The sequence below is a fragment of the Simochromis diagramma genome, unplaced genomic scaffold (assembly GCF_900408965.1).
Source record: "Simochromis diagramma unplaced genomic scaffold, fSimDia1.1 OVJJ01000302.1, whole genome shotgun sequence".
In the NCBI taxonomy this organism is placed as follows: Eukaryota; Metazoa; Chordata; class Actinopteri; order Cichliformes; family Cichlidae; genus Simochromis; species Simochromis diagramma.
Genome location: NW_024386792.1, coordinates 4,727,490 through 4,748,786, shown reverse-complemented (window position 1 = coordinate 4,748,786; position 21,297 = coordinate 4,727,490). Strand labels below are relative to the sequence as shown.

Here is a 21,297-nt window from a genome sequence, read left to right as displayed (position 1 = left end):
TATTTGTTTTACATGTATGGTAACATGGTTGCAAATCACTGCTAATATGTGTTAAAAGTGTTTTGTCTGAAAAAGGTGCAGTTGTTGAATGTAATGTACTGTGAAAGTCAAGGATAAATGTAGTTATATAAAGAAAGGAAGGAAACTTTGGTGGGGGGTTTGTTTTGGGTTTGTTTGTTTTTTTGTAATATGGGGTAGCCCCTGATGTATTCGTTGGGGTTTGGCTGATAAAGGTGCTTAGGTATAGATAAAAGCAATGTATGAATGTGTGGGTGTGATTGGGAGAGTGAGACTTGCAGCAGAAAATGCTTTAATGCTCAAAATCTACCAGTCCATGATATGGGCAACAGGGATGCGTTGGTTAGAGTGACACACCAAATCTAGTCAGAAAAGACAGAAAGAAAATACAAAATATGTCAAAGACGACTAACTTTTGGTCTGCACATGGTGTTAAAACATGATCCAATCATCTCACTTCTTCTTTGACATATCATCTCATTGTTGTTCTAAGCTACATAGGTTTCAATAACAAGGTTGCACATTTGTTGCAGTGCATAATTACTATGTTGATATTAACTAAATGGCTTCACAATTACAAAAAAAACGTGTCAACAAAATCAAAACATCAAAAAGTGGATTTAAAGGTAATTTTAATGGTTATATATGAAGCACAATTTGATTAAAAAAAGTTTTGATTAAAAAAAGGCATTTTGGAGAATTCTATTTTATATTTTGGCTTTTTTAGCAGCTAGGTTTACATCTTGTCTCAGGACAAGTGTCATTTATGCAACATGTATGGGCTATTTTCAAGGGTGGTACAGGAAATATCCTGCAATTGTAGAGCTCCCATTAGCGTTAGCACATGGAGTAGCATTATAAGAAAAACTGGAGCCAAACCCATTCGAAAAAGAAATGATCTTTTACTGGTTAAATTTAGATCTTATTGTAATATATACTCTATTATATATCATATAGACTATATCATTATTATTGCAAATGTTTATTGTGTTATTTAAAGTAGGCCATATTGTATATTTATGCATTACCACTGCCCTATAAAAAAGTAAATTATTTAACTTCGATCATTAAATGAAAAGAGGTGGCGCTAAGGCACCATAACCAAAAACCAGCATGTGTGGAACGATTGTTTTTTAGCCGAGTGTTCCGGTGAACACATTTTCAGGACGGACCTAACTGCTTTCTCTGAACTGATCATTTCGGTAAAGAAAAATACAAAAAATAATCTATTTTCTTTTTAATTACGCTAGCGTGTAACATTTAGGAACACTTAGGATGTTCCTTTACAGTCTAAAAGTCATGTACACATGTGTTGAGTGGTGTTATAGTTTATTTTAAATCTAATTTGCTTATGAGACACCAGCTCAGTCAGCAGACACGGGAGCTGCTAGCCAACATGAACAGAAATGTCAGAAACTTTTTATAGTTGTAGTGCTTGTTGTCGTAATTCACCACCCGTGTTGCTGGCTGTAGTCCCTGTGCAGCTTATTGGAAAAGCACTGAGATGAGATATCAGCTAAGAGTTGCTCGTTCTTAGCTGGATTTCACGCAGAAGAAGTCGCCCAGTTTCCTCCCGGCGTGGTTCACCCCGTTTGTCCGTGTTTGCAGGTGACGGAGTCAGTGTCAAGCTCCGCGGAGAACCAGAAATGCCCAAAAAGAAAACCGGTGCCCGAAAAAAGGCTGAAAATCGGAAAGAGCGAGAGAAGCAAATACGAGCCAACAGGGAACATGTTGACGTGGCCAAACACCCCTGCAACTCCAACATGGTGTGTAGCTGCGGTAGCTGATAGATGCCCAATTAAAACAACAGCAATGCCTTAATATGTATCTAATCTTTTATACTATTACATTTTTTGCAGGAATGTGACAAATGTCAGAGGTAAGTGATTTTATTCACTTATATGACCAATGTGCAACTGCAGATTCTCCGTAATTCTGAGATAATTAACATTTTTTTTTAACGTTTCTGATGCCACATGCTAGAAAACAGAAGAACAGGGCTTTCTGTTATTTCTGTAACTCGGTGCAGAAGCTGCCTGTCTGCGCGCAGTGTGGTGAGTACACTGCACGTGTTATTTGAGTAATGTTGGAATGATATTCATTTTAAAGCTAACACTCCCTGCTCATTTGTGGCCTTCACATCCAAGCCCATTCAAAAATGTGCCAATTCACAGCCAGCTCAGTGATAGCAAGGTCCCTGCAAGGTCTTAAAAAGGTTAATATAACCTAAATAAGCAACACATTGTACCAGGTCATTAATTACTTAACAAAAAGTAAGTCCAAATTCAGAAGCATTGTGTGGAAACATTATTCACACCCCTGGATTCATTAGCTTGTAGAACCAGATTCAGCAGCAGTAATGAAGTAATCATTTTTAGCTTGACTGGGCTGTGATTGGGCCATTCAACCATCCATTCTGTTGTACATTTGCTGTGGTTGGCTCAAGCTTTAGATGTCCTCACCTTTGACGGTAGAATACTTTGGTGTACAGAGGATTTTACATGCCTGTAGAATCTTGGATGTTGCTCTCGGTTTTTTTGCAGTTTCACGTTTCAGTTTCACTGCACAGACTGATCTGTGAGTGAATTTGTTGGAATCTCCACTTTTGGAAAGATTATGACATAGAGTTAACGTACCTGAATGCTCCAGATCAGCAACCTGCCAAAGCTTCTGTTATTATAGAGGTGCTGACAGTTGCTGATTATCAATAAATCAAGTTCATTTGATTAGCAGTACCTGGCTGCTACTTACACTGTTAAATACTATAAATGCAGGAGGGATGTCATTAGTTTTTCCACACGTTTCTGCATGTCATGTCATGCTAAGGACCAGATGATTTTTTTTTTAATGTGCTGATATGTAAAACAGTAGAATTGAAAGAAGGTTTAGTTGTTGTTTTTCACATAACCTTACATGCTTCTACCATTACACTCCATTATTTTGTTAGATGGATGATGAAAACCACACAGTTCAAAAAGTTTGGCTCATGAACTCTGTGGTTTTGTTTTGTTTTCTTCTTCTCTATGCTCTTCTCCTTTATTATTCTGGTACAAGTTCATTTTTATTCAGCCTGTCTTGAAGCATGCTTAATCATCAATATAAGGAAATCCCAGAAAGTTTATTCTGTTATTAGCGTGTTTTTTTTTTTTAGCGTTATCAGAAGGTTTAACTCAGGCTTGGTGAAAGCTTCTGTATTTACTTTAATAAAGATATTTCTTGATTGACGACAGTAGCTTTGGCAAACCTAGCTCCTTGAGAGTGATCGTAACTTGGCTAAATGTTGTGAAGGGGATTTTGTTCATGTATTACACTATTTACCATTACACTGAAATTATTTGTGTTAGTTTTATTCATCTGTAAAGTTTTCTTCCTGTTTTTAGGTAAAATGAAATGTATGAAGTCATCGGATTGTGTTGTCAAACATCCAGGGATCCACAGCACTGGAATGGGCATGGTGGTAAGTTTATTGTATATTTAAGTTTTCTATTCTATATCTGTTTGATTTATTTTCATTCAGCAATGTAATTTATGACTGTAAAAATGATATTAGGTTGACATTATTTAATGGAACATTGTTCTGGTAGGTTTTGTTGGGAGAAATAATATTTTTATTTATTTAGTCTTTGAGATAAATATCTATTTTTCAAGGGCCACCTGGCCAAGAAGATGCACCATGACAAAGTTACATCAAACATCAAAATAAAACAAAACAAATCAGTTAATTTTGTCAGTGGTAAATTTAATTCAAATACAAGGTCCAGATCATGCAGTGGCACCCTCTGTATTTTCCCAGGGAGACAAAATGATTTAGCTTTAGTGTTCTCTGAAAGGTATTTCATGAATGAGCTGCAAAATAAGAGAATGCTGTTCCAAGTTGGGTACTCTAAAGAGTGCCTGCAGCTGCTGTCAACAGTGTGACTCAGAGTAGAGCCTTGTGAGTACATTATGGTATCATCTGCATAAATGCGCGGTTTAGGTTTAGGCATAATCTTCTCTATATTAATAATAAAAAGGAAGAAAAAACAGGGTCTAAAGTTGACCTCTGCGTGACTCCATTTAAAAGCTTCATAGAAACCTGACTTATATTCATCTGTATAAACACACTGTGTCCTATCTGAAAGGGCATTCCTGACCTAGCCTGTAGTCTTATCATTCTAACTGACGTCACTGAGTCTTTCTAACAGCAGCTCATGGTCATCAGAATCAGATCAACAAACACAGCAGCTTTCAGTCCAAGGCAATAATAATAGAATTTGTTACCAACATAGTTGCTGTTACAGTACTGTTGAGTTTATTTAAAATTCTACAATTTTGGCGTAAGTAGAAATTTAGGTTTAGGGCAATATTTGTTGAGGGGATCCCATGTTTTTAAAATAATAAAGTATAGGCAGCTTTCTAGATTTTCAGTGATGATGTTAAGCTGAAGAATCTGATTAAAAAATCGTTTGTGAGGTTCTCAGGTCCAGATGAATTTTTTTGGCTCAATGGCTTTTTAACATTTTAAGATTGCCATAGAGGAAATAGGTTCAGGCACAAAGATGATACAAAATGGGAAAGACAGTTCAATGTAGAGCATCAAGACTATTCTACATTTGCATTAAAAACATAAGTAGCTGATATAAAATGTCCAGGTAGGTTTGGATAACTTTTTTTTGCCTTAACGAACGAAATTATAATTTAAAAACTGTAGTATGTATTTCCTTGGGTTATCTTTGTCTAATATTAATATTTGCCTAAGGATCTCAAACTGAGTGTGACAAATATACAAATAAAAAAATAAATTGGGAAGGGGACGAATTCTTTTTTCACAGCACTGTATGTATTGATATTTGGAATTTCTAGTCAAGGTCCTGGTTTGATTTCTTAAAACTCTAACAGATCCAGGCAGCAGGTTCATTTGTGGCCCTGTCTGTTTCAGCTGTGCCAGTGCAGAGCTTTATCGAGTCCTTTTAGGGAGAAAACTTCTAGTGCACAAGGTCAAGACCTGCTCTATTTTTAAATTCCGCTGCTGTGAGAATATTTTGCACGGGGCTGGGACTTGGATCTACATTCTCGCATAATGATAGCAGCAAAAAAAAGACGTACTTTAAAATCCCACCGGTATATTAGGTTTATAATCAAATAGCATGGGAGGAGTCCTTTTACACAATGATAATGTCAGCTTTCAGAGACTGTAAATGCAGCAGGACTCTCCCTTGATATGTAAGGCCATTCGATGCCGAATAACAAACAAACCAAGAGATCCATGTTGCCAGCAGATTCCGCAACAATCAGTCGCTCATCTAGATGTTGTCACTGATAGCAACAGCACTCCAGACGGCAGGCTAGGAGAATAAACAAGGCCTCAAGCACACCAACAGAGGTCGTCTACAACCAAGAAGCAGCAGCTTGTAGATTTTCTCTGCATTAATCTGGGGCTAGCTATTATTCATGTGGCTGTGGCTCAGGTGGTAGAGCAGATTAGCGACTGATTGGAAGGTTGGTGGTTCGATTCCTGGCTCCTCCAGTCTGCATGCCAAATATCCTTGGGCAAGATACTAACCCCAAATTGCCCTCCGATGCGTTCATCGGAGTGTGAATGTGTGTGAATGCTTATTAGTTGCACTTGAGTTTAGAGTGGGTGTGATTGGGTGAATGAGGCATGTTGTATAGAGCGCTTTGAGTACTCTGGGAGAGTAGAAAAGCGCTATATAAGAATCAGTCCATTTACCATTCAGTATCACTCTGACACTCTTTATGCTCATGGTGCAGTGTTGTGCAAGTGCAATCAAAATGAATAATTAAGCTAAGTAGCCTATGATAAGGTGTGTCAAGGGTCCAGCTGGTGTTCAGTAATCAGTGTCTGTTTTTGCTACATGCCAGTAAACTCATCAGCAGGTTATTTAAACATAAAAAAAGAAAGTACAATTTCTGATTTTGGTCCTTGTTATTGTCCTACTCAATCACAAGGGGGCAGTGTGCGACTTCTGTGAAGCTTGGGTGTGCCATGGTCGGAAATGCCTGAGCACTCACGCCTGTTCATGTCCTTTGACTGATGCCGACTGCATCGAGTGTGAGCGCAGTGTCTGGGATCATGGTGAGACCACCCCTGTTTGATTGTTTCACCTGCTTACCTAAGTAGAGCCACTGACTGGTTTAACTTCTTAAATAGGAGGGCGAATCTTCCGCTGTTCCTTCTGTCAGAACTTCTTATGTGAGGATGATCAGTTTGAGCACCAGGCAAGCTGCCAGGTTCTTCAAGCAGAAACATTCAAATGTAAGTCACACTGTCATTCAATGGGCTTTTTCAATGGGGTGTTTAAAAGCGTATCATTTCCATATGAGCAGATAATATCCAGAGGGAACATGTGCAGTAGTGATGTTACGAATGTGTTTTCATAATATTGTTGTATTATTTTAGGTGTTTCCTGTAATAAACTGGGACAACACTCCTGTCTGCGGTGTAAGGTGAGGAAACGGTCTGTGAAAATATAATGCAAAAGGATCACAAGCATGTTTGTAAAAAATAAACCCACGTTATCAACTTGCATTACAAAACTGTTTGTAACAACAAAAGAAGAACGAACCAAATCTGATAAGATGGCTACAAATTCACATCGTTGTTTTCATTGGTTTTGCTTTTGGTTTTTCTCCCTTTATCTGGAAATATTCCTTGTGTACAACAGACACGTAACTGAAACTAAACATCAAAGAGCTTTTAACAAATAAAATGGCAAGAAAGCGCTCCAGGCTGACAACAACGGACCTGCTGAAAATAGCAGCCGGAGCTCATACTGCCTTTAGTTGTTCCTTGTGCTTAGTTTAACAGTTGTCAGCTAATCTTACAGAGGTTAAAAATAAGTTGGTCCTATCAATGACCTATACGAGCTGTTGCTAGGCCAGATAGTCGCAGTGCATACTTTTACTGAAGTGCACAAGTGAAGGAATTTGCCAGGCAGCTCATGACAATATGTGTAGCCAAAGCATACTTTTGCAATAAATCAGCTCTTAATGCACAACAAGTGAGTGTGCTTATCCTTAAATGTGTATATATAGATATATAGAGTAATGTTTGTTTATTTGTACTGGAAAATTACAGGATAAAGAATTGCACTATAAAAGATGCACTGCATAGACAGCCAGTGCCAACTGAGTAAATCTTTGACGTGCATTTTCTCAGGTCTGTTTTAAAGCTTTAAATTAAAGCTACCCTCACATGCCCATTTGCACACCAAATATTACACATTACATTAGCCTGCTGTAATCATTCCTGCTCATCATGCTAGCTGAAAGGGATGTCTTCTCAACACTGTAAATAATGCTGATCCTCCCTCAAAGCAAAGTTTTAGCTGGAGCTGTTTATTAATTGAGCATATATGTTCTGCTGGTCTCCTAGCAACCAAACCGCATTTCCTGAGCATGAGACTCTGCCCCAACTCCATATAGACAACAAACAACAAGACTGATTATACTATGATAAGATGGTAATTTTGACGAATTTACGCCAGCTGAACTTTAGCATGCATTTCTGCACAGAGAAGCCATGTTTATTGAGGATATTAGAATGTAGGAATGACTACAGCAGACATTCAGGTTTATCAGGCTTCATCAGGAACAAAATAAAAACATATGGAGTGGCTCACAACATTTACACAAGTGCTGCTTGCGTGGCATTGTGCCACAGTTGCAATCTGATCAGAAAGCATTTGAAATAGGAACTCTGCTTTTTGGGGCAGGGGTTATTTATTTATATTTCCAATTCAATCTTTTTTTAAGAGTACAGTCTTTATCAAAAAGAGGCAAAAGACAGCTGCCATATATTGGTTACAGTGAGTGAGGATCTCTGAATTTGAGACTGGAGGAAGGGAATACGATCGAGTTTTTATGGATGAACGGATGTGGATGAATGAGCTTACTCCTCTTGCCTAAACAAGCCTGAACTGTTACTGCTTTGCTTTCTTTAGTTTTGAAGTTGAGCGAGAACTATGCATCGATATCATGTTCGTGCACCAGCGTTTCCATGCCATAACTGACTGAAAGTTGAACTGTGTCTTGCAGGCTTGTTACTGTGATGATCACACTAAGAGTAAAGTCTTCAAACAGGAGAAAGGAAAAGGTCCTCCGTGTCCCAAATGTGGTCACGAGACACAGGAGACCAAAGATCTAAGCATGTCAAGTGAGTGTTACGCAGACCTTTAAACGACTGGAAGTTGTTTAGTTGTTTTTCTTCCCGTAAAGCTCCTGTTTCGGGGAAGTTGCCACAGCTGCTACTTCCCCGCAGACTGTGTTTTGAAAATGAAACAAAACCATGAGGGGAAAAATAAATTCTTTGTTTTTCCCCAGAAGTCATTTACACAGTGCAGCTAATTGTATTTTCTAGAGAATTGTTCATGAATATTTGGGTTTTTCTCCAATGCTTCTTGCTGTAAAAGCAGAGTCTGATGATATGCAATTAAACTTTGACCTTGGAAGCGGTGCCAAACACGTGTTGGCCACATTGCTGTTCTCTCAAATGTGCTGCCAGGATTTGATTTCTATTTCTAAGGACTTGCTATTAGCAAAGTGAGATGTATTTTGAAACAAAAACCCTGCTCAGTGAATCTGATATTTGTAGCTCCTCACAAAGAGCTTTAGCAATATTAACATTTCACTTCCGACATGGGACAGAGGCAAAAACATGTGGAAGGATCACAGCAGGGTCATAGTCATATATTGACAAGAGGAACAAAGTGATATATAATCAGTTAAATTACAACCTGAAGGCTTAGAATAAACATTGCTTGCAGAGAATTACGCAGACTGTATCTTACAGGACCTTTTCTTTGTCGCTTCACCACCATGTGTAATGACACCAGAGCTAACGTTGACACCTGTGCATTCTTCACAGCGCGCACCTTGAAGTTTGGTCGACAGGCCGGTGCCGACGATGACGACGGTTACTACGACGGTGCGTCCGGGTACGATGCTTACTGGAAGAACGCAGCGTCCGGAGGTGGAGACCAACAAGACGACTACGGAGAAGACGATTACTACGAGGAAGACGAGTATGAGGAGGACGAGGAGGAAGAGGAGGAGGAGGAAGAAGATGAAGAGGGCGAACAAGAAACTGCGTCCGAGTCGCTGGCTGGTCTTAAATTGGATGGTGCTGCTGCCTAAGCTGATGGTAACTGATGAGGTGGTGCAGCTGGAGCACGTGGTCCTGTAAACCCAAAGGATCCTCAAGAAAGCTTTAGATGCACAATTAAGACTGGAGATGAATATTAAAGCTGATGTGATGTTTTAACTTTCCATATGTTACTTTGAAAGAGAAAATAAATTTTTTAAACAATATTCAAGCAGCTGTATAGAGACAAAATGAATAAAAGACTCAAATAACAGTTTCAATTTAATTTCAGTTTCATAAATTAAATACCTGCTATTATAAGCCTGACTAAAAAAATTTGATGGTGCTCAGAAATCTTTAAGTGCCCTGCTTTCTCCTCTGTTTTTACTGGTGGTGGTCAGAGGGCCCGGTGGCGCCTGTGTCCGGCAGCCTCGCCTCTGTCAGTGCGCCCCAGGGCAGCTGTGGCTACAATGTAGCTTGCTATCGCCAGTGTGTGAATGGGTGGATGACTGAATGTAGTGTAAAGCGCTTTGGGGTCCTATGGACTAGAAAAGCGCTATACAAATGCAGGCCATTACAGTCAAGCCTGGGTTAAGTTATGAAACTGCTTCTGACTCTTTGCAGTGATTTTTGATACAGGAGCAAAGGCTGATCTTTGTATTTCCACACTCTAATGGTTGTCACATTTGCCCACCATGTGAATGGTCCCTGGAAACTCAAGAAGATGATGTTACTCCTATTGGTGGCGTGAAGCTGGCACACGTAAGAGGGTTGTTTATGTCATATGGTGGTGAACTTTTAAAGAGCTTTGGGGGGGGGGGGTCTTCACTTTCTTTCAAACGAGGTGGCAACCAGTATTGGCTGTTGGACAAATACTCATTCAGATCTTATGAATTTGCCTAGATTTTTTTTACAATCAGGGTCTGATTGTTACATTTAGGACCAGACTATCCTTCCATATTTTTGAATTCCACCAGAATCCACACACAACTGCAGAGTATACAGGAAATTTTCAATGAGTCATGATTGTAAAGCTCTGGCTTGTCTTAAATAGTCCAAACAGCAACAACAAACCTTAAGCGTTAGCTGTTCACCACAATGTGCCTCGAGACTTTCATCTTCCTGTTTATGAAGTCGTCATGTTTTAGCTTGGTCAGCTGTAATAATAAACAAATTATTAGCTGGAATGAATTGCCTAAATCATTAACTTCACTGGTTTTCTGATCCAGGCAAATTGGCGGCCACTGAAGGGAATTCTTCTGTGGCTTGTTATGAATAAAGCATAACCTGTCCTCATTATCGGTGTTGTGTAATGACTATTGATCTGCTGGAGAGCCTTTTTGTGGCATCTTTCCTCAGTGCAGTTATTTGTCCTGATGTTTGAAATAAACTGCAAGGCACATTTGTGTAAAAAAAATAAAAATAAAAATTTAAAATTAAATAAAATCCCTCTTGAATGTGCATTTCTGTGAAGTATTTCTGATGACTCATGCATTAAAAGAAACAGAAAAGAAAAAAGAAACCGATAAAGTGACGACTTGGAGGAGGAGTGAACGTCTCAACACGACCAGAACAGGGCGTGTGCAAGTCAGCCTGCGAAATCATACCCGTACTCACTCTCGCCACAAGTGTTAATAACACTGGCTGCAGACCAATGAGACAAACCAGGTTTATTATCACAAATGAGGTGCAAAAGTGTAATCTTTGCTTGCTGCTCCGCTGGCTAGGACAACGGCAACCGCAGTCACTGCGCAGATGACGGCGCTCCCGGTGATCCTCTTTCAACTCACATGTCACCGAGATCAGCGAGCTGTAAGTTACATTTTAGTGCGTTACTGGTAGAGGTCTAACCCAAACTGTCGGCTAATCACCTGGAGGAAAACACGGCGTGTCCCCAATTAGGGAGGCTAATCAAATGCGTATATATAGGAGGTGTGTCTACTGGGCGATCCACGTGGGTCCGCGGGATACATTTCAGCTGCTGTCGGTGAACTATGTGCCATTATGGTAATTTGGTTTAAAAAACAAGTAATGCTCTCGCTTTCACTGACTTGCTTTCACTTTCGATTTAGTCAGATGCGAGCTAGTTTGGCAGCCCGTCTTTCCGGTTGTGTATTTATGGGGAGACGCTTCTGCACAGCTGTCAGTGAGAATGGAGCCAAATCATGTGCACGTCCACCACGTTCTTGTTTCTGCCTAACTTAATGTTTACGTTTTTATTCTGTCCAACGCTGTTTGTCAGCATTGCTCCAAACTGCGTCGAGACTGCAGGGTATGGAAATAAATGCGTCCTTGGTAGTACGCGGCTGACGGTTCGAGCAAAGGTACGAGGAAATGATTACCGGTTATTAGTCTTGCCTCCAGTTTAGTCTCTGTAATAGTTTTGTAAAGTTGAAGAATGATTTATAGGAAGGATGGTCTGCTTCAAGTAACAAGAAACTATCACGGTTGAAGCGCAACCTTCAAGAAATATTTAGTCGTGATTATCCATCCAACTCCTGTTGGAAGAGCAAGTAAGTGCTGAAGAGTACCATCGATAAATGTTAACCTCACTAGGCTACCGTAATTTTTTAAGATACGCGGCTGTTTCATAGTAACACTGAAAATATAGTTCTATTCTTTAAAAAAAACAAAAAAACACCACCCTTTAACTTCAGTACTACTACAGTACAAATGGAAAACACAAGTACATCTGCAACAGAATTGAAGACAACTAAAAGTACATTTCATCACTATACTGTTTAAATATTCTTCATAATACTACAACTGCTGAAACATTGGATGTTAGATAACATGCATCCTCTGCTTTGGCCCCGATGGAGACTTCAGACAAAGCTCATGTGTTGTTGGTCTGAGTGAGGTGTACCCTTAAGGTGTCTGATTCATGGCCTGTATTTACAGCGCTTTTCTAGTCCCTAAAGACCCCAAAGCGCTTCGAACCGGCAACCTTCCGATTACAAGGTGAACTCCCAACTCTTGAGCCACGATCGCCCAAGTTCAGCCTAAAGCTTTTTTTTTTTATAGTTGCCTGACACTGTTGCCTGCATTTCGAGTTGTGCATGGTGGACTTGCTCTGCAATCCTGCAGCCCTAACACTAGTTGCTAGGGGATTTATGTCCTCAGGTTGATCAGTTCTCTTCCAGTCTGTTAGAAAAACGGCTGCAGAAGAAGTAGCTGGAAATGCGCAGGTACTACATGGGCCAGTCGCATTTGTTTTAGGCATTGATGGGATGTTGAGTTTGGTGTTGACAAAAAATAAAATAAAATAAAAAATCCACTCATTACTATTAAAAGTAATGCAATACTCAATACTTCATTGCTTGGTGGGGGAAAAGTAATTTGTAACATTACTTCTGTGTTGCTCTGTAAAAAGATGTAAAATTCATTGTAAGACATGTTATCTAACAGTATTTATCTTCCCCTTCAGTCCTGATACTCAACACAAATCCCTGTTTGTGTGTGGGACAAAGCTTAAAGGCCCGCACAAACTTTGTTTTAGTTTAGTTGAGATTGAACACAAGACGGAACAGAAAGCAAATTAAAAACCAGGCCAAAGAGATGCAAAGCTGCAGTAATTCTACTGTAGAAACAACTGGAAATGGGTGATGCAATGTTACAAGCCTGACTAGCCATCACTGCCTTTGTTATCTGTTGAAGATCAGGCTCTGGCTGCTGTGCTGGGGTCAGCATACACTTAGCTTTAGCATCACTTTGGGTTCTGGCCTAACTTTTTGTTAGGATGTTGTCTATGGATGCTTGGAAAGAGCCGATGCTGTGTTAGCAACAGCCTCTTTTTGCAGTGTTTGCACTTTATGTTTGTTTGCACACTAGCTGATTATAGCAAGACCCATGTAAGATGTATATATTTCTGTAAATTCCCCCACCCCCATCTATCATGCAGATAATGACGTAGCTGTAATGTGGCTACTGAATTTGGTGCATTTACAGCTTTAGTTACTGCATTACTGAAAATTGTAAATTGTAGTGTGATTCCAGTGACATGTTAGTTTTGAATATACTGGTTATTTTGTGCCTCGGGTGTAGCTTTAATGCAGAAATGCAGTCCTTAACTAATTTATTATATAAACTGTCATTTAAAATAAAAAGGAAATATTTCAGAAATCTGTCCAAAAAATGTTTAAAGAAATTTTATTAAACAATTGACAACAAAATCTAAATTTATTTTAAATAGCCAAATTTGGGTACTGGACCTCAAGTAAATGACTAATTTGGCATCTTAATCAAAATTAAACTGTTTTACTTTTTTTTTTTTTTTTTTTTTTTTTTCCTGCTTATCTGTAAAACAGCAAATTCGAACATTTTTAGCATTAAAATAATTTGATTAAAGAGCTTGGCCTTGCTGATGGATTAACTGTCTTTTGGTAATTATTTTAAAGCAGCTGTGGTATAAGCTTTACATTGGGTGATGTCTTAATTTTTTATTTTTTTAAAAGCACTGTATAAATTGCATATTGGTGGTAGTGTGAGGGCCTCAGCTTGTACATCTGGAATAAAAATGGAGTGCAACTGAAATAATGTAGGTTTCTAATGAGTGTGGGTTGTCTCCCTTTAGAGGTTTTCTGGGCACACCCAGCTGTTAGAGCTTGTAATGCATTGTATTCCATTTGGCTGTGGAATGCCTTGGTTTCCTCCAAGAGGGACTGGTAAATATTGCTGGGGAAAAAATAGTGTCTGGATTAGCCAAAGAACTCCAGCTGGGTAACTCTGGTGAGAGTTAGCCACAGGAAGACGGGTACGTTTTTGTTTTTTGTTGTTGTTGTTTTTGGTTTTGTTTTTTGTTTTTGTTATTTTGTTTTGTTTTTTGTTTTGAGGGAATTGCAAAGCATTTAACCTCTAAAGTGAAACTGTAGCTGCTATTTACACTACATGCAAGTTGTGAGTTCTGCCCGATGAAAGCAGGTTGACTTTCTGCACTTTGAGCTGCACCTCGTTTGTGTATGATGATTACGGAGTGCGGTGACTGTGGGTGGGCACGGGGTAGTATTTCTAGCAGTGCAGGACAACAGCTTGAATACACTATAAAAAATTACTATTTGAGTTTCAGTTAATATTTCATACTCATTCTGTTGTTTTAGTAGATGCAGAAAATAGAAGAAGAGAACAGAGTTGGCTTAAAAATATAGGAGCACAGCCTGTAGCAGATGAGCAAATGGTCACAAAAGACTGACAGAATACAGAAATGTGCAAACTTCAGAGAAAATGGTTATGTATCTGTTATTGCTATTCAGCCATAGAAGTGGAAATTATTTACCACAGTGTTACACAAAGATGGCTTGACATATTTCTGTTAAATTTCAATGACTTTAATTGCATATTTATCACCCATTATATTACAATTTTAAAATGGTGACATAAAAGATGTAGATGATGATGATCTAATGTTTTCTTGTACAATTTCTAGAGGGGTTTCCAGATCCAGCTGACCTGTAAGGTGTGCCGAGAGAGCCACAAAACTCAGGTGTGGCTTTGTTTGTTAGTTCTGAGGTAGGCATATAGTGTGTGGTGTGTGTTTTTTTCTTGAGTGTACTGTGCTTAGTAGATTTATTAGATCACCTGTTATTTAAAAACAAGAAAACACAAATAATTTAGTAAGTCTGTCAAAAAATTATGGAGTGCAAGTAAATAGCGGTCATTTGGCATTTTAATAAAAAAATTAATGTGATTTTCGATTTTGTTTCTGCTTTTTTTTCCTTTTGCAAAACTGTAAACTTGAATATTTATGAGCAATGCCAATAATGATAGTATTCATTTGGATTAAATAGCTTGCACATACTGGTGGATTAATCATCACAGAATCATAAAAAAATCAGAAATTGTCAGTACTGTTAATTTAGGACAGGCCTGGCATAAACCTTATATTGAGTAAAATAAAAAGAAATGTAAAACAGCAAAATAATATTGAAAGCCTAACCTTTTTAAAATGCCTACAAATAAACAGATAAGTACATCCTCTTAATTCTAATGTCTTACATAAGGATATAAGTCATCTGTTTCTCATCAGGGCTTAGTATCAGGTCAATATAACCTGAGGTAAACAACAAAGTTTTCCAGTTGAAAAGTTGAAGTTCAGAATTAGAGTTTTGGTTTCTGGCAAACCTTTTAAAAAGGTCATTTACCGACTGATCTGTGAAAAGACTTCAACATGAAATGTTGTGCTGTCTGCATGACTGTCTGCAGCTCGGTAGGTAGTGTGGTCGCCCCATGATCGGAAGGTCGGGGGTTCGAATCCACTGAATGGCTACCCTGAGGTACCCCTGAGCAAGGTACCGTCCCTCCCCAGGCGTGATTTTCGGCTGCCCACTGCTTCACTGAGGGAATAGGTTAAAGTCATTTCAGCCTCATCTTCAAATTATTCACGTCCTCTCAAGACCAAGACTCAAGTCCAATTACAACATGCCAAATAATTGATCAGTGTGTTATGTTTTAAAGCGTTACACAGATGACCTTCATTTAAATACTGATTGCTACAGCAATGTACAGTAAATGTTTTGGAGGAACTGATTCACTGAGTTCAAAAGATGGCGACTATAGATTTTACTCTGAGCTAATAATAGGTCTGTGACGTAATTGCAGTCTCCCTTATCAGAAAATGAGTGAGTGACTGTAAAAGTGGTTATTTTAACTGGAATATGTGAACTGCTAACATGCTAACTGTTATATATTTCAGTGTTTGTAACATATAGAAGTTTGACTTGCTTTGCTCTAAGCTGTGACTTTATGAATGAGGAAATAAACTGGCATGTCAAATAGCTGTCCACAGAATGTGTTACCATGGTAACCAGGTTGAGGTTGAAGCTTCCTGGAACAGAAAAGCAAGAGTTTACCTTTCATCTCAGGGTTAACACACTAATTGTTAGCCGGACCTGATTCCTGGTATGGGGCCCTGGTCTCCAGTGTTAACACAATGCAAGTGGCTTTCCAAGAACGGTGGTATTACAATAATACAGTCCAGGACCCACATGCCAGACTCTGAAGAGCGGGCCAGAGTTCATCACAGTACAAGTAGAAATGTTTTGTTTTTTGTGAAGGGTCGTAGGGAAAATGTCTCTCTTTTTTTTTTTTTTTTCTCTTTTTTTTTTTTTTTTTAAAAAAACAAACAAAAAAACCCCCCCAAAACAAAAGGGATCACTGCATAGATCGAATATCCACAAGGCCGATTAAGTAAAAGCAGCGCAGTAAAGAGCAGGCCAGTAACTCTCCAGCTTCAAGCTACTACTGCTAAAGGCAATTCTGCTAGCTATTGAGGTGTGTGTGCGTGTGTGACACTGCTTCTGTATTTTGGTTTAGGTTTTTGTCAAATGAAACCATAATATGCCATGTGTTGTTTATCTCAGGCTATAATTGCTTAACTTTACAACATAGTAAAGGCTATATTAAAAAAAAAAAAAAGTCGTAAAACCTTAGAATTGATGCGGGTTTACTCTCTTTTTGCAGTGACTGAATGACTGTATAGTGTTAATTTCTGCAAAATGCACTCCATGACTGAGCTGATGGTGTACAGTATGACAAAAGTACTGGACTTTGGAAGTTTGACTCATTTATATTTAAATGTCTAAACTTCAACTGTGTTAGTTTATTAAATTTAAACTGCATTTCAATCACTTTTACTATATTATTACATTTTAATACCCATATTGCTTTGCCCAGTAGCAGCTAGGTACAGCAAATCAGTTGCACCCAACAAAACTCCATTTTGCCATAATTGTTTCTTTCTAATTGTATTTTCATTCTTACAGCCTCTTGAGTACGCCTACATGTGCCAATTCTGTGAATGAAGCAGGGGATCTACGGATATGTTTGAATGATCTGATTCATAATGTGAAGGTGAGTGGTTTCATTTTAACTCTTTGGTAACATTGAGTTTTTATTGTTTAATTTAAAAAATTTGTATGACATTTAAAAACTACATACATTTGTTCACTGATACTGACTTAAAACAATAAAAAAAAAAAAAAATCAAGTCGGTTTTATTTATATAGCAGCAAATTGTAGCTCTAGTTATGTCAAAACTAATGGATAGTGGACAGTTTACCTCTACACTGGCAACAGTCTGGAGCCTTTACTCATTATACAGTCACTGGTTACGTCATTATTTATGGATATAGGCAGAAACGATGATCAGCTGATGCTAACAGACCCGAAATGTGTTAAGGAAAAAGTTTCCCACCGCATTACACCGCCAGCCTGAACACTGACACAAAACCGGATGGATCTATGCTTTCATATCATTTAGACCAAATGTTGACTCTTCCAGCTGAATGTCATCAGATCTTTTATTGCCCAATTTTATGATGGTGTAGTAACTGGAGTTTCAGTTTTGTGTTCTTAGCTGATAGGTGGGGCGCTCGGTGTAGTCTTCTGCTGCTGTTGCCCATCTGTGTCAAGGTTTGATGTGTTGTAGGTTCAGAAATTCTCTTTTGCATAACTTCCTTGTAATGACTGGTGATATGAGCTACTGTTGCTTTAACAGTTTGAAGCAATCTGGTTATCTTGCTCTGCTCTCAGACTCTTCACCCAGAGAACTGCCACTCACTGGATGTTTTCTTTCTCACACCATGATTAGGAGTCAATTTTACTGTAATTACACATGTATTAATACGGGGTAACAAAATGCAGTTTGCATCTAATCAGAAGTGCAAGAGCAGTAAGCGCAATAGGAGCAGATTATGTATGTGATCTGCAAACCTTTGTGACAGAAAAGTCTCAGATTAGTAGTTTGTCTTTGCAGCAACAATGCATTTAGATATGCTGACAATGTAATTACATGATTTTGATATCTGCGTTTTAATGAGTAGCTGAATAGGTGTACCTAAGGAAGTGACTGATGAAATTTCTGGTTGTTTGTCCATCAATCAATCCCATTCTCATTAACAAGTGAACGTAAGAGCTTAGAAGGAATTTCTAAAACTTTGGCACAAATGTTCACTTGAACTAGTTAAAATTTGGTGGTCAAACATCCCTAGGGACTAGAAGGGTGTGTGGGGTTTTTCGTGTTGTTTTTTTTTTTTTTCTTTTTTAATTCCACCAATTTCTTATATATATTAACCTGGTTGGTTGTGAGAAGCACATCTGGTGAGACAAATGAAAATGTTTATTTGTTTTTAATTTCTTGTCAGAAATCTGATGCTATGCTCTACGCTCCAGGAATTCAAGACTTTCCAGTAAGTTTTTAAAAAGTTCAGTTTTGATTTCTAATCATCGTGTGAATAGATTACAAAGTGCTAACAAGTGTTGCGTGTATGTCCAAATCCTGGAGGTCTCTTTAACCTCCACTCTTCTCCAAAGACTAAACAAAAGGAATCACACATTCAGTTTACGGAGTGCTATAAAAGGCACTAACACCACGCCCATGCTTCTGTTTCCTCCTTGGTAAACATACCTGTATTCAGATAGCCAACCAACACAACAGCCATCCAAAGCATGTAGAAGGCAACATGTTCTTTGTTGGAATGTTTTGTACAGCGTACTCTGGGCCCTGTATTATGAATTCAACATACCCATGGAGCAAGTTTGGCTGTTACCATGGTGATGTACCCCAGTTAAATAAACTACCTTCATGGTACAGAAAACAGAATTAACCTTGATTACCTGGATAATCTGATTCCTGCTTTGTAATATGGGCCTCTGGTATCATCTTGAGAAGGGAGTGTTTAGTACATTTTTAATTTTGGTGTTTGGCATTATTTATTATTATTATTATTATTATTATAATAAAGCTTGTCATGATAAAGTAATTTTATTTATTTTTATTCCTTAGAAATGTAACTCGTAGAACATTTTCAGGAAATGCTAAGAAATTTTCTTGTTTCCAGGATTTCTGTAAAAAGATGGTGCTGAAATGTTACATGTTGGAGTTGATAATGGTCCTTGATGAGGAAGAAATTGGGCGTGGTTCACAGGAATGTGTCCGTGATTTCAATTATAATCTGCAAACAACAAAAAATGTAAGTTTGACTTCTTCTAAAAGGATACATTTAAGAGTCTTTGCTTAAATGTACAATCAAAAAGATTTTTTTTCTTTCATTTTTCACATAACCACTGCTGAAGCTTATTATCTTTCTTTAGCTTTCAGTTGTAATTGTTTGTATTCATTTGAGGAAAAACAAATCTTTAATTTTTGTCTCCTGTTAGGATCGGTGTCCAGCATGTGAAACGTACACACTTCAAAATATTACAACATTTATGGACAGACTAATGGACCTTTTGCAAAATCTCAACTCTACATAATATTATATAATGATGTAAATACTGTAAACTACTACTGTGCATTTGTGTAGATTTGTAAATAACTGTTTTTATCGCTTATGTTGCTACCATACGTAATAATAAATTAAAGATGTATTTTATGCTATAGGCTGATGACACTAAATGTAACATGGCATGTCAGTGCTACACATCTGGCCTATTTGTTTTTAAATATGCTGTCAGTGCCACAGCTTTTAGCTATACTGTATATACATAATGTTATCACACTGCTATACACTACTGAATAAAATATACTGATACACCTAATGGACTCTAGTATCTGAGTACGTTCAGTATATGCTTACTCCAGTGTTTTGTCTGTGAGGTCTTCAGTTCTGCATTTTCCTCTCTGGCTGCTACATGTGCGGCTTGAAAGTCTTTTGTAAACTTTATTTCTTTTTTACATTACGTGTTAAAACAAACTCTCAACTGTTACTTCACGTACTGTTGAAGAATACATGGGAGCTTGTGTATCTGATACACAAACTGTTCTATTTAATTTTGTTCGATTCTGGGTCAGCATCAGAGATGGCGCATTTATCGTGCAAGTGGCAAGAGTCTTTAGTAGATACTCAAGCAGGAAAACTGCCATTAACATTCTGTATACAAGGGCAGCTTATCTGCCAACTGCAGGCTGTCTACAAAGTTTGTGTGTAGCATGCAAACCAAGCTTGCCAGCATTAGCTCATAGGTTAACTCCACTGTGGTATCCAAATCTAGCCACTTCTATCGGGGGGGAGTAGTGCATTTTTTTATTTATGGCGCCTTTCTACAACCCAAGGTCCCGGTTCAAAGCATAAAAGAACAGCATTGGAGTCAACAACTGGAATCAATTCTTAAAGAGTAAGTCAGTTTAAACAGATGGGTTTTGACTTGAATAAGGGAAGAGAGCCAGTATTCGTGATCTCATGAGGAAGTGAATTTCAAAGTTGGGGAGCAGAGTGGCTGAAAGCTCTGATCTACGGGCAGCCAGCGAAGCTGCTGAAGACCAGTGATCATAACTCTGTGTGAGAGTTATGATCCAGGCTGCAGAATTCTGGAGGAGTCAGAGATTGCGAAGGGCCTTGTTAGGAGGACTGAAGAGAATTACAATAATCAATCTCAGAAGTGACGCGGCTATAAACAAGGATATGGGGGTTGGTAAGGAAGGGACAGACAATTGATATTGCGTAAGAGGAAGTAGGTGGACCGGTTGATGCGACTATTACGAGACTGAAACGACAAAGTTCTGTCAAGGATGACACTCACGCTCTTAACCTGAGAGGAGGGAAAGATTGAGGAGTTGTCAATATTAATGGAAAACTTGTGGGATTTGGTTTAAGTGGAAGCTCTGCCAACTAACACGGCTGCAACCAAAATGCTAATGCTAAAAATTCAGAGGCCATGGCCCTATCCTAAAAAGGAGAGTTCAACACATCCAGGGTATCGTTCGGTTATCTAGATACTCACCCTAACATTGGAGATCAGGATAAAAGGTCACATGAAGCTGGTTATTAAGTCATTAAATTAACCCAGCATTACCCCTGTGGCTTCACATGAAAGGGGTGGTGTTAGTCACACATGGGCCTTTCATAGATCATGTGACTCTTCTTCCACAGAAAATCATCCCTATGAGTGCCACCAAGACCAGTGATGTTATCAAAAAGTGATATAAATCTCGAAACAAACTCAAAACTTGTGAAAATAACGGGATGAATGCCACAGAAAAATCTTCAGTTAATCTGTTGCTTTAGGGCATGCAATAAATATTTTAATTCTACTTAATAGTTTTAAGTTGAAGTGAGTGGACTGGTGATATTAAAGATTAGAGCTCTAAAAACTTTAAACTGGATACATCTAAGCTTTAAAGCTTACCTTCCCTGCTGATAAAAGGATATGTGGAAATTGCTTCAGTGTGTAGCAGGTCAAAGGGAAATTAATGTGATTGACTG

The 21,297-nt window shown here is 38.4% G+C and overlaps 2 protein-coding genes across 4 annotated transcripts; both read left to right on the top strand.

The window, feature by feature from the left end:
- Nucleotides 1–1,103: 1,103 nt before the first annotated feature.
- znf330 (zinc finger protein 330) lies at nt 1,104–9,421 on the top strand. 2 transcript variants are annotated; one of them, XM_040023904.1, is made up of 10 exons: nt 1,104–1,220; nt 1,627–1,784; nt 1,878–1,897; nt 2,002–2,072; nt 3,399–3,475; nt 5,968–6,094; nt 6,170–6,274; nt 6,419–6,465; nt 8,056–8,173; nt 8,885–9,421. In XM_040023904.1, the coding sequence occupies exons 2-10, from the start codon at nt 1,665–1,667 to the stop codon at nt 9,151–9,153; spliced, it is 954 nt and encodes a 317-aa protein (XP_039879838.1). In that variant the 5' UTR covers nt 1,104–1,220; nt 1,627–1,664; the 3' UTR covers nt 9,154–9,421. The 2 variants fall into 2 exon arrangements, with proteins under 2 accessions (XP_039879838.1, XP_039879839.1); XM_040023905.1 differs by lacking the exons at nt 1,104–1,220; nt 2,002–2,072 and having other exon boundaries at nt 1,633–1,784.
- Nucleotides 9,422–10,709: 1,288 nt separating this feature from the next.
- Nucleotides 10,710–19,637, top strand: LOC120728773. 2 transcript variants are annotated; one of them, XM_040023906.1, is made up of 7 exons: nt 10,961–11,107; nt 11,343–11,424; nt 14,523–14,605; nt 16,858–16,945; nt 18,238–18,282; nt 18,934–19,065; nt 19,253–19,637. In XM_040023906.1, the coding sequence occupies exons 1-7, from the start codon at nt 11,016–11,018 to the stop codon at nt 19,346–19,348; spliced, it is 618 nt and encodes a 205-aa protein (XP_039879840.1). In that variant the 5' UTR covers nt 10,961–11,015; the 3' UTR covers nt 19,349–19,637. The 2 variants fall into 2 exon arrangements, with proteins under 2 accessions (XP_039879841.1, XP_039879840.1); XM_040023907.1 differs by lacking the exons at nt 10,961–11,107; nt 11,343–11,424 and adding an exon at nt 10,710–10,912.
- Nucleotides 19,638–21,297: the final 1,660 nt, after the last annotated feature.